Below are 13,753 nucleotides of genomic sequence, written 5' to 3'. Positions count from 1 at the left end.
TCATATATGAATCGCTTTTGCTTTGTTATAAATAGTTCATACTCACTGAGTTTAGTTTTCGTTGTAAAGCAATTGATGAGTAAAATATATATTTAATATTATGATAGGTCTAATACATATAATATAGTATAACGATTTTGCTCAAATAGATCCGGTCGTTGATCGGTCATTTATCTAACGGTCTTTGGATTTCAATGTTGACCACAAAACAACGCATGTTTATGACAAGTCGTGAATTTAAAACTGTTTTTAATATTACAAATGCACGTGGCATTGAAGCAGGCAGCCATTTCTGTCAATTGAACGACATGTTTTCAACAGAAAAACTATTTCTCATAATATAAACTTGGCTAGATAAATGACGAGTATGTCAATGTTATGATATTGTGTGAGTTTTAAATCATCACACATACGTTTATAACAATTTATTACTTATTGGTTAATTGTCGATTGCGAATTCTAAAAATAAGTAAAATAATTACGTTTAAAATTGTATTTTTATTTATTTGTGTTTCACGTGTGGGTTTTTAGCAAAAGCTATATGTATGTAGCGTTGTCTGTTAAATGGTTTAAAACTATTTTTTTTTTTTTTTACATCATTATTATCATGATTAATTTAATTTAAATAAATTATAGTGATATCAATTACGTATTTATGTCCCTAAAGTCTGAACTCGTTCATCTCACTTATATATAATACAACCATGGGAAATTTAGTATTTTTTCGTGATAACAAAAATAAAAAAAATTATAATAAAAATAGTATAATTTTTTTCTACCTAATGAATATAATATATCATTATTAACCTTTATTTATCATTACCATGGTTAAAAATATCCAAAATTATGATGATGGTATGCAATATAGATAATAAAGACACTAAAAAGGTATAGTGATGATGAGATAAACTGTGGCTGACTGCATAATATGATGGTGCAGTAGGTAAGAGAAAAAAATTATATTTTAATAGGAAGAAATTATATTATAATTATTATACATTATACAATAAACGTTGAAAGCATTTGTCAAAAATGTTATAATTTTTATTTTTTATTTTAATCAGCTTATCAGTATTCGATTTCGAAATGTTATGATTATTATTGTAATCAATTTCTTTTTTATTAAAGTATATTATGTGTGGAGGACACATAAGTGATATTATGGTTATCATTTTTGTAAGAGTAGGTTATGTTATTAGTTAAAAGTGGATTATTTAAACATAAACATAAAAAATGTTACACATATAAAGGTACTTGGTAATTTCGGAAACCACATTTTCTATCAAAGCTTTATCTACATATTATGTTTGGTTATTGCTACCATTGGTTTTTATTTTGGCAAAACACCATGAAAAATAAATCCTTAATGAGTAATAGTCAATAGAACATTAACTGCCCGACAACTAGCAAGAAATATAAATTGTTATTATAATTCATAGGTATTATAAATAGGTACTTATATATTCTAATCAATAATTTTTAATTTTATTTTAGTATACATTTTATATGTTTCCAATACATTTTCATCCTTTAATAGTTTAATATATTATTGGAATCTTTTTCAGTATTAAAAATAGACAAATTTAAAAAACCTTTTAGTTTACTTGTCTATAACTAATTGTCTGTCTCATTGAGTAATTTATTTTTGGTGACTTATTTTTCAATATATATTTAGTATATTTAGGTCACTGTGAACATACTAGATAGGCGTAGCACTCAAGCCTTACTCATAGTTGCACTTATGATATAGAATGAAGTTTTTCATTGAAGTGTATAAGAAAGGTTATTTGACCCCTCTTCACTTTAAAAATATCTAAATGCACCACTGAATTTGAAATGATTAAAATTTCATACTTTGTAAATAATATTTTTGCTCTATAGCAACTCACAACAAACCTCTTAATGGTTTATAAACGTGAAAGCCGATGGTAATTTTTCAAAAACGGAAATTTCGTATATTATGTGAATATTTTACCTCGATAAATCACCACCACTTTTTTTTTTCAAAGACATTTTGAAAAATTAAATATTGTAGCCAAATAATATAATTACTCACAACCTACCTAAGTTTTAAACTAGATATCGAATTATAATGTAATTTAAAATATATTAATATATTAATACCTATGTATGATTGAAATGTAGTTAGTTAAACACATTACTTACTCTGTATAATATACAATAAAAATAAATTCAAAATTAATAACAATAATATTATTTTGATAACTTCGTCAAACGTTATTTCGTGTTGGATAAACAAACAAGTAAATTAAAAATGAAATTTTTTTTAAAAACTGCTTGTAATATTATATCATTTGTCATTTTGATCATTAGTATTGTTTATAAAATGTGACCAAGACATTAGTTTTTTTTCTCTATATAGTATCATTGTTGATAAACCATACATTGTTGTATTTATATATATATATATATTAAAACATAAATAAGACATAATCATTGTTACTTTCAATTGAATCCAAGTTGATTGATTGAGTGTCATGTAATGTGTTCATATGATATGATATTATTTATTCAACGTGATATTTGGTAAGTGTCACGTTAATAAAATAAAACATTTATATTTCAATATTATAATAATAAATAACTGATCTTTAGTAATATTATATATATAGTTTAAATGCATATAATATGTATTTTCAAACACGGTAGCATAAATTTATATTTTGTTTCATTATAGTAAGTGAGACGTAATATAATTTTCGTGATTGAAAAATATTTTAAATTGCCTTGACGTGTTTCTAAAATCAACTATTTTAAAATAATATGTTATTATAACAACATCTTTAATTATGTCAGCGGCAATTAGTTATCGGTTGGTTAAGTTTTTAAACCAACTGAATGTGCAAATTTGTATTAGCTCTGTGTTACATCAATTAAAATATGCATAGCGATTAATTAATATCCACCCTTCGAGTAGTTAATGATAATAATAATATTAAAAAAAAAAAAAAAAACAGTTAATTTATTTATTTTTTGATTTTCATAACGAGAGTTAAAATTCTTGTGAAAAAAGTTTAAGCTATCCGAAACTAATTGAACATCGTGAATTATAATAATAATTAGTATGTGTTTTCGTTATAGATACGTCGCATAAATTCTTACCTATGACAATCACTTCGATGGAAGCTCGGACCATGTGTTTGTCGTTGCTAGCCTCACAGTAGTACGTCCCCTGGTCAGTCTTTTTTTGCACGTTTTCGATGACTATTGAGCCATTGGCGAATACCTTGTGTCTTTTGTTCAGCAATTTTCCTCCGGGTAACCTCTTATTATCTGATAGAAATATACATGCATATATATATATATATATATTAGCAAAAAGTAATAAAACAATAGCAGAGGAGAAAATAGTGAAAAATAACCAGTACCGTAGTCGTGCACGGAAAACCTACTAACTATACATAATATACATTGAGCCTCTCTTTTTCCATATGCTATTTTTCTAAGCACATCCTATTGTTTGTAATATAACGGTAGAATATTGTCACCAGAAAACAATACCATCAGAAAAACTGAACAATGTGAAGGGTAAAAAAAATATATATCAATCTATGCACTTCAAGGGACAACGCACAATGGGCTTTCCCGTGGTACCTTATAATTTAGTTTAGTCTATATACGGAATGCAGAGATGAAAAAAAATAAAACATTTGTAATCTCTTCTTTTAAAAATTTACTGAACACGTGGGTATATGAGTCTATGCATTTTTATTTTATTTTTTTATATAATACGAAACAAAACAAACATGGGGTCAATGGATACAACTCATAACATATTTAAATGACCAGTTTTCCGTACCGACGGTGGAAGTTTTGAGTGCGGAAAAGAGTGGCTCACTCGTGTGATAGCCAGGGTGTTTTTATGAACCTCTGGGCTATAATTAGAAACCCAGACTTTTATAAAATAGACTTCGAGTGGGAAGACTGTTGGCTGGTTATTATAACGTAACTCATCCTACAGAAACAACAATAAAGACAATTTTCGTATAATACCCACAGTAATATGTATACCTCTTAATTACTTCAAGTCTTTCATATAATTCAAAGCGCGTAGTTTTACATCGTACATTATTTATGAACAAATTTTTGTGTTTAATAAATGTGCTGTAGATTTTGTTGTTCTTTTGAGCTCTATAGTTTTAGCTTATTCGGACATTTACCATTATCAGATAATATTTTAATTTTAAACTTAAATTTAAAATTTAGTAATATTTATAACCAAACCTCATCAGTTTCTGAAAAATTTACAACCTTATTACCTCATTACTCATGATCGCAATATTCTTATTTTATTTATATACGTAATAACGATAAATTAATATTTTTTCAATTTTACATTATTGTTGTTCATTATACATTTTTTTTTGGTTTTTTATTTTTTTATTAAATAAATATGTATTTACAATATTTAATATAATAAAACAATAAGTGAATTTGATAATTTTTTTTGTACAAGATTTAGAGGCTTGAGTTTATTGACACTTCTTCAAAACCATAATTTATAAATAAATTATTTAATGGATTTTGTTATGTAATATTATAAATTTGTACAAAAATGTATGTAAACATAATTTAAAATTGTTACATTTATGACATTTAGATACTCAATTTATACACGATGATAAAACTATGTTATTGACCGAATATTTTTAACTAAATTTTTATTGAAATTAAGTTATGTTCATTAAAACCAGTTAGTATTTACATAAGCTAATAAAGTAATTTGCAACACAAATATTTGTAATTATACATGGATTAAGATAATAATTATCGGTTGATTAATATCTGTAATTTATTACATTGTAATGTAATATTATATAATTAGTTATTCTTAATTGAATATATGCTAAATATTGATTATGATTAAAATATTTAAAATATTGTATTTTCCAAAGAAGTTTAGTTAATTTAACTCTAATTCCCATTATATATAATAGACATTTCCCATTTGTGTATTATAACCGAAACAATGAAATGTTTAATGGATCGTGAATTACTGTATTATAGATTAAAATAAAATACGATGTCCACGTAAAAAGTGAGATCAATGGTTGATTGAACTTTAAAACTGTGATTGATGATACAGGAAAAAATACACTATGAGTAAATTTAAAAGCTGAAACCCTTATGATGTTTTCAGAGAGAGGTTTAATGCTTAATCCAAGAATGATGTTTAATGACTTTGGGTAATATTTAGAAAAAAAAAATGTACTAATGACTTGTTAAAAATTAGATTTGATGATCAAAAAAATATTCTTTGACATATCACCACTGCCATTAACCCTTGGTATATTGTTAATCAGTTTAGATAATTTTGAAAAACTCATTAAATAGCAAATATATTGTCTGAGTTTTTATCGCAAAATTTAAACTTTATAGAGGTTTAATAACATTAAATTAAAGTTAATGCTGGATTTATGTGAATAGATAAAAATAGAAAGTTTCTAGTATAAATCGTCAAACAACTTCATGACTACACATTTAATGTAAAATATTGCTATATTAAAACTCTTAAATTCAAAAATTACTTATTCACGGAAAACAGTGAATATAATTCGTTTATAGAACTACCGTTTCACAATAATTATCCCTAATTCTGAAAATTATAGGCATTTATTAATAGACCATTGCATATAAAGAATAAATAATTACATTAAAAACGAATATTGGAAATACAATTTTAATACAAATTTAGGTAATAATATTTATTAGATGACAATACATAGTGCACTATTTCCATTATTTCCAAAATTGACGAAAATTAAGTTGTATATTGATTTGTATTGAATAAAATCCGAGAAATCAAATTCTGCTATTATATTCTATTTAAAGCACAAAATAAATTTTTTATTCATGAATAATGTCAAAAATTACTATTTCAAAAAGTCAAAAGTAACGTTTTCTAAATTATACTAAAATGTAGTATTTATTTCTCATATTAAATAGTCGGTTCATTAAAAAAATGGTAAAATATGTACTAGTTAGTAAGTTTTTTTACAAAACATATTATATTCTTTTATAAATATATTTTTCAATCATTAATAATATAAAATTAATATTTCCTCGAGTTTTATAAAAATTTACTATTGAATGTAATAGATAAAATTAAAAATAATCAATAGGTTCAAGTATTAAATTTTAAACATTTAACTAAAATATTGCTTACGTCACATAACAATTTATTTTTACAAAGATTTTACAATTTTTTTTTTTTTTTTACCATCATAACTTTCCAATGGTTGTACGATTCAAAAACCCATTAATAGGTCTTAAAAAAATGAAAAATGGAAATAATACCTTTTAGATTGCCGTTCCACATAAATAAATATACGATTGCATCTACAATGATTTTTAAATTTATCTAAAAAGAAGGGAAGGTTAATTAAAGATTTATTCGAAAACAATAAATTTTAATAAAAAGTTATTTTATAGTAATGCATTAATAATATAAAAATTTTAAATTTGAAAACTTTTTACTTTTATCTTTTATCAGTTATATTTTTTTTTCAAGATAAGAACTTATTCTTACTTTGATATTAATATGAATTTATTATATATTTTTAAAATCAAGTATTTAGTGAATTTTAACATTATACATGTATACATTAAAAATAAAAGAATACAATTATGCGAGTATATCTGCAATATTAAGCTGTAAAAATATTGTGGTCTTTGATGATACACTAATAACTTTTCATACCTTTTTCCCAATTGATGTTGAAAATTGGGTATCCAGATATCGGGCAGGTCATTTGCAATTGTTGACCAGCTCGTGCAATTATTTTAGGAGTTTTCTTGGCCACCGGATCACCTGAAATGTACGTTAATTTCATAATGTTGTATATTTTAACCTTTTAATTACATATAGTTAAGAAGCCTAACGAAAGGTTATTAAAAAAAAATAAAAAGATTAAAGAAATGTAATATTTTAGGTAAATGATGTCTAAAAGATCAGTATTATTATTTATAAAATAATTTAAGTAATTATAAATGATAAATAACCATATTAGTTTTGAGCTTTTACGCTCAACTCAAAAAAAAAAAAAAAATAAATAAATAAAATAAAATATCACGTGTGAGACAGTATGATAAAAATTCAAGTCCAAGACCAATGAATTAATTTAAGTGAAGTTGATATAAGTGAAGTTATCATTTAATTTTTACTCTGTATAGTAACTTTGAGATTTTATTAACTTATTTTAATTATATTACTTATAAAATGATGTGGCAAATTTTAATAAAATTCAGTTAGGGCTTAATATAAAAGTTTCCATTCCTTTTTAACAGTTTTTTTTAAATTCGATTTTTTATGATTGATAAATATGTGAGTATCTTTTATGTGAAATCGAATTATTAATTATTATTAATTAATCTTTATTAGTCTGATTAATTTATTGAATTTAAACATGTTAAAACTACAAGCTTTGTCCTGATTACATTTTGTCGGATGGAGTGGACGAGGGAAAATAGATTATACGAACACAACAATAGTTTATGTGGCGATTGTTTTTATATACATATCGTATAAAATACAATTTTAACTTTATTGTTTTTATGATACCAGTTTATTTAGTTTTAGAATTGCAAATATTTCTAAGGTGCAAGTTTGTATTAGAAAAAAAAAATACATACTTCTAGTTAAAATATATATTTGAGATATTGTGGAATGAGACTGTGTAAAGCGATTTACGAACAATAATAATAATACTGCTACTATCTACTACTAATAATACTTCTATTGACGTGGGAACCATATGGTTCAGAACGTGTAGTGTCAAATATGAGATGAATAAGCAACACAATATATTATTATTATCATACTTTATATTATATCCGATCTATGTTTGTGGTATTGCAAGATATTTTAATATGTATGTTACAGAAATTCGGCGAATGCTGTCAAATATCATTGATTGTGGTTGGCAGCTGTCGGGTGAATCGTTAAAATAGATATATTTAAGTACGTTGTATATCAATTTCACTAAGTAACTACCATTATTGATGTTTGTAGCTGTCGTGTACTGGCGTAGTGTGAATATTATCAAATTTCATATATTAGGCTTATTTATTTATTTATTAGTATTTATTTTTTTTTTTTTTTATATGACATTAATATTAATCACAGACAATTATCTTATTTTTGTTATTGATCAGTGATCGAAATTATTCTAAGATATTTAAAATGCTAAAACTAATTTTAAACATAACTATTCAAGTACTTTATTGTCAACTGTTTTAATGGAGCTAAGTCACTAATTTTGAGTATGCAGCTTAATTGCGTCGGTTAATATATAATATAACATAATACACATGCGATGGTACTTTTCGGGTTGAATTCCGTTCTACAATTCTCGGGTTGTGGGCAAGATATAGTGACAGACGGCCACTAATAGACTATTATATCATTGTACCAGGTGCTCGAGAACAGTACGTTTTAAACTCGAACAATGCATACACTTATACGACGTGAAACTGAAAGTTCTACATGAGCCATACAAAAATATAGATTTTTTTTATTCAGCACGACGTTTTTATACCAATATTTGTATTAATACTTGTATTGTTTTGTAGTTTATCAGTTAGGTACACATTTCGTAATTATTGATGTCATGATCAATACTAAAAATAAAATATTATTAATTGATAATATCATATCTGCAAGTTTCAATCCTTCTATGGTATTATACTCGTATAACTAATATATTTTCAGCTATTCTTGCCTTAAAATTACTAAAATTAATTTACCTTCAAATTCATTATAATAGTTATAAAGTTTAAATATTTAAAAAAAAGTTTTCAAAATAAAAAAATTAAGTTTATGTAACTAAAAAAAAAAAAAAAAAAAAAATATATTTATGATTGGCCACAGATGAGAATATGAGAATATGAGTAAAGTTTTTATTTTGGCTCAGGTATAACAATCGAAAACATTGAAAACAGGGAAAATTTTTAATTAATAACGTCTATTCTCAACTCGGTAGTTCTTTATTTCTCATCATAGTTTCAATAATTTTTAAACTTACATTGAAAAACCTAACCATCTGTTTTATTACAACAAATATATGGTGCAAATAGTTATTTGAAATTAGTGTATTTTATTAAATACTAGGTTATTTTAATCGTTAGTATTGAGAAACTAAAAAGCGTAATTGAGGTAATAGAGTTTGGGAAAAGTGAAGAAATGAGAGAAGATAAAAGAGAAGAATGAAGCAGATCTTATATGGTTGATATGATAATATTATCGTATAATGCTAAAAACACACCTATATACTATGATTACTATATTTTTAACGTAACCCGATATAATATTTCCATTTGATAAAAGTTACCTACATTTTATCTAAAAATATTCATAATATTCAGCTTGAAAAAAATGTTCAATGCTTCGTTTAACGATTTTCAAATATTTTTTTTTCTATTTTGATTATATTTAAAATTATATTTTTTTTTTTTTTTTTTGGGGGGGGGGGGTATAACCTAATGATTTGAGCATTAATATACTTTTCAAGTCCTTGTATATATATATAAAAAAAAAATATAATAATAAAGTAATGCATTTTTAACTAGATTTACTACCTACTATAATGTTTAATTTACCATACAAATTTATTACACAGTTAAATTAAAATTATATAACTATATATTTTAATAAAAATGCAAAATATTACCTATAGGTAATATATTACCTTTATTTCTTATAGTTTACTAATAATATCCTTTACTACAAGAAACTATTTTTAATTTTAGAAACGAAAATTGTTTTATTTGTTTTGTATGAAAATATGATTAAGTTTTAATTAATATATCAGTATATTAGAATTAACTATATTATTCTTTCGCTTTTTTTTCCAGAATTGAACTTCAAATATTCAATATTTATTTATAAGAATGGTTTTATACGTTTCCAAACCTTGTATGCTCACTTAAAAATAACTTAATATTTTTTAACTTCTATAAAAACTATTAACCATATATGAAGTTGATCGACATAAACTATATGACTTAATTTAATCCTTATCTTTTAAGTTAACCTAATCCGTAAATAGCTCAGAAAAATGTATCAGACTTTTAGATATCACGAAGCAAATAATATTTACTTTTTCTTTTAAACGATTTTAATAATACAATATAACAAAAGAGTAGTTCGTTTCTTATATATTAACTATAATTAATAGTTGATTCATTTTAACTATTTGAATAACTAATTAGTATATTGTAATACCTACAAGTAATTAATGTTTTACATAAACGCCATTAGTTTATGATTTAAATGTAATCAAGTTTGTCTATAATCTGGTATACTAATATATTAATTTTTCATTTAATTCTTATGTTTGATTATAAATACATGTCAAAACTATTAATAAATCTGAATTGGTCTTGTTATAAATTTAATATATACTATAACTCTAATCCAAAATCCAACAGATAAAAATGAGCTTTAGTATTTGAGGTTAAGTTCTGATTTAGGAACTAATTAAAAGATTTTTTTCTCTTATAAATAAGTTAATTTTCATAAAAATATGAAATGATTTTAACATCTAACAACACCGTAAACTTCATTACTTCATATTATGGCTAATCACTTAAGTCGAATTTAGGAATAAATCTTCTATATTATATCTGATTTGAAGAATTATGATTAAATTTTTAAAAGTTTCTTATTCATAAATTTTAATACATATTTCCGAATAAATTTATAAACCACGTGTATGAGATGGGATTGTAGATTGAATATTTTGTTGTTTTTTTTTTTTTTAATTTGAAATACAAAAATATGCAACAAGATAATCATTGTGGTAAAAATGTATTGATATTTAATATTTTTTTTACAAATTTATTATGGTAATATAATTGCAATAATTTCATAAAATATTATATTTTTTCTTATAAAAATATGTTCTATAGTATACTATTTTTTTAAGTATGTGTAATTTTATTAGTTTGTGTACATAAGTTGATGAATAATAACGCCAATATAGAAGGTTATACGTGATAAGTAGATGGAAACATATATTTTCCATCTCAGTGCACTTTTGAAATATTTGCATTGTTATAATAAGGTAATGAAAATTACTATATTCTATTATAGAATCGAATCATCAAAGTCATTAAATAGCTTTTATACTCGCTTCTTGAAAAATATATGTGTGCTTATATATTTTTTGATTAAAATTATATTTTTATTTCACATTTTTAGTAGAATGGTAGATATGTTGGGTTTTTTAGTAATTCAATAATGATATTAACATTTTATCATTTATGTTGAACAGAACTAATATAGGAACAATTTAAATATTATTATAAACTAATACTTATTTTATATTAATGTTTAGAAAAATAAACTATAATATGCTAGACTTTAGTGAAATAGATTTGAAAGCATTTTAGGTTTTTAATTTTTAATTACTATCTAATTATAATTAAAAATTAAAAAAATTTTAAGCATACAAACCATAAACTTGTATTTTCGCTGAATGTGATACTTGTCCTGCTCGGTTAGAAACAATGCATTCGTACAAACCTCCATCTTCTACTTGGACTTTGGTAATGTTGAAATGACTGACCACATCTCCGATTTCTGTGACATATTGACTAACCGATATTCGCCTGTATAACGAAAAAAAATAAGTAAATTATCGTAATCCGTACAAAATAATAGAGTGTACAAAACACCAAATTAATTTTAAGCAGAATAGTACACGATAAATACTTAATATTATGCATTCATGTATACAAGTATATCAAGAGACAAATTTAAAATATACATACAAATGTACATTTAATAACGTCAATTTATCAAATGATGAACTTGTACATACAATTATGTGCGCAATATATTTTGGACAATATAGTGTTTTAGTGCTTGACAGATAGTATTGTTTTCCTTACATTTGTGAAAGAGACACGTCGTTACCGTCGAACTTCCAGGTGATGTGAGGCGTTGGTGTGCCGAACGCAATGCACTTGAGCGAAACGTCAGGACCGGGTTTTAACAAATGACCGATGAACTTGTACTTTAATGTTGGTTTGGATGCTGAAATAGAAAAAAAAAACCTCAACAACTTAATTTTGTACAGTTCATTTCTAACGATTGGACCGTAATGGTAATTACAGATCGATACATATCGATTGAAACAGTTTCAGTTGGCATGAAAATTCTGTAGAAAACAACATTTTTTATTTACAAGAACGATTGTACGTATTTCACGTACCTTCTACAAACTTAAAGCTATATTGTTTTTTTTTTTTTTTTTTAACGTCAGTCTTTGAATTGGAAAACAATAGTAGTATTTTTAATACAATTTATGAACTGGAGACCAAACAGCTATTTATAAGATTTTTTTTTAATAAAAATTAAATATTGTAAACAAATAAAAATATAATTATAAAAATTATATAAATAAAAAAATAAAAATACTAAACAAAATAAATAAAAATAATAAAATTTTATACAATTGTAGAATACTTAAAAACTTTTATTTTTTATTTTTATTTTATAATTTTTATTATAATCGTTTGAGGCACTTTTCTTATACAAACGTTTGTTATTTTTTTTAAATAACTCACAGTTTTAATAAAGTGTAAATTTGAATGTTGATTTGCACATATTTGTGGTTTGAAATGTTAAGTCATATATTGTTGAACCTAACTTTCAATAACCAAACTTTACCAACATGTAGGATTTGAAATAAAAAAATTTAACAGATACTTTTGCAACGTTGTAATATTGTTTTGAAACATATTAGCTTTTTTGTACAGAAGTACATACTATATAAATACATTTAGTAGTTGAGAAACCATAAATTGTTGGATCTATGACCCATGTTCATTTACATGTACATTTCACGAGTTTCGAAAATACCTAAGACTTTTTGGTTCTCAATAATTTTATTTCTATATACTTACATACATAAATTACTTTTTTTTCATTGTTATCTATAATAATATTACTTAAAATGTGTAATCTATTAAAATATTAAAAGTTTAATCCAATGATTATTACTAGAACTTTTAATGATCTCGCATATTTATACTTACAACATTATGCTTAATACTAAACGTTCAATTGTTTTATTATACGTATTGTAATATACGAAGTTATAATGTAGCTATTTCATATTAACTCACGCATAAAAAATTAGAATTTTTTTAATATGAGTACTTTTCAATATATTTATTTACTCTATTCTAATTTAAAAGCATTATATTTAAAATTTATACTATTAAACTTATTACACGTTTCGTGGTAAATTGGTATTCATTAAAAAGTTAATAGCTATAATTTATGATATTAATATATGCTTTTATAATAATTAAATATTGATTATGTAATAAATTCAAAAATTGATTTGACTTATTGTATTAATAATATATCCTTCATAAATTAAAAATATTAATTAGGTACACATAACAGAGCGGTTACCTACTTTTTTGTTTAATAATTATTTGTATTGTTTTAAAAGAATATTTGGACAGGTTATGGTTAATCAAGAGTTTTGGTGAGATTTGATTATTTCTAATTAGTATACCAAAAAGTTTTTGTGTGAATAGGATAACTTGTGGTTTAAATCTGTGTGTTTAAATGTGAGGGACTTAGCTGAGATTACGTTGGTCTCTTAATGGCCGTACCCATTATAATATATCCTTTAGATTATATTATAAAAGATCACAGGCTTTTACCAAGCCTAAGGTACTGTAATAGCTAGATGATTGTTCTTATCTGCATAGG

At 23.9% G+C, this 13,753-nt stretch overlaps 1 protein-coding gene across 3 annotated transcripts in view; it reads right to left on the bottom strand.

Annotated features, from left to right (window-relative positions):
• The window catches only part of LOC112595589 (Down syndrome cell adhesion molecule-like protein Dscam2), a 290,281-nt gene that overhangs the window by 27,293 nt on the left and 249,235 nt on the right, over nt 1-13,753 (bottom strand). For all 3 annotated transcript variants that reach the window (XM_025340850.1, XM_025340851.1, XM_025340852.1), the window contains exons 9-12: nt 11,914-12,058; nt 11,477-11,631; nt 6,722-6,832; nt 3,124-3,294 (exon numbers count right to left, since the gene is read on the bottom strand). In XM_025340850.1, the coding sequence (XP_025196635.1) occupies nt 3,124-3,294; nt 6,722-6,832; nt 11,477-11,631; nt 11,914-12,058 (582 nt within the window). The remainder of the gene's footprint in view (nt 1-3,123; nt 3,295-6,721; nt 6,833-11,476; nt 11,632-11,913; nt 12,059-13,753) is intronic.

Source organism: Melanaphis sacchari, unplaced genomic scaffold (genome assembly GCF_002803265.2).
Source record: "Melanaphis sacchari strain LSU unplaced genomic scaffold, SCAv2.0 Contig28_pilon_pilon, whole genome shotgun sequence".
Taxonomy (NCBI): domain Eukaryota; kingdom Metazoa; phylum Arthropoda; class Insecta; order Hemiptera; family Aphididae; genus Melanaphis; species Melanaphis sacchari.
Note: the sequence above shows the minus strand (reverse complement) of the source record. Positions and strands in the feature narration are given on the sequence as shown.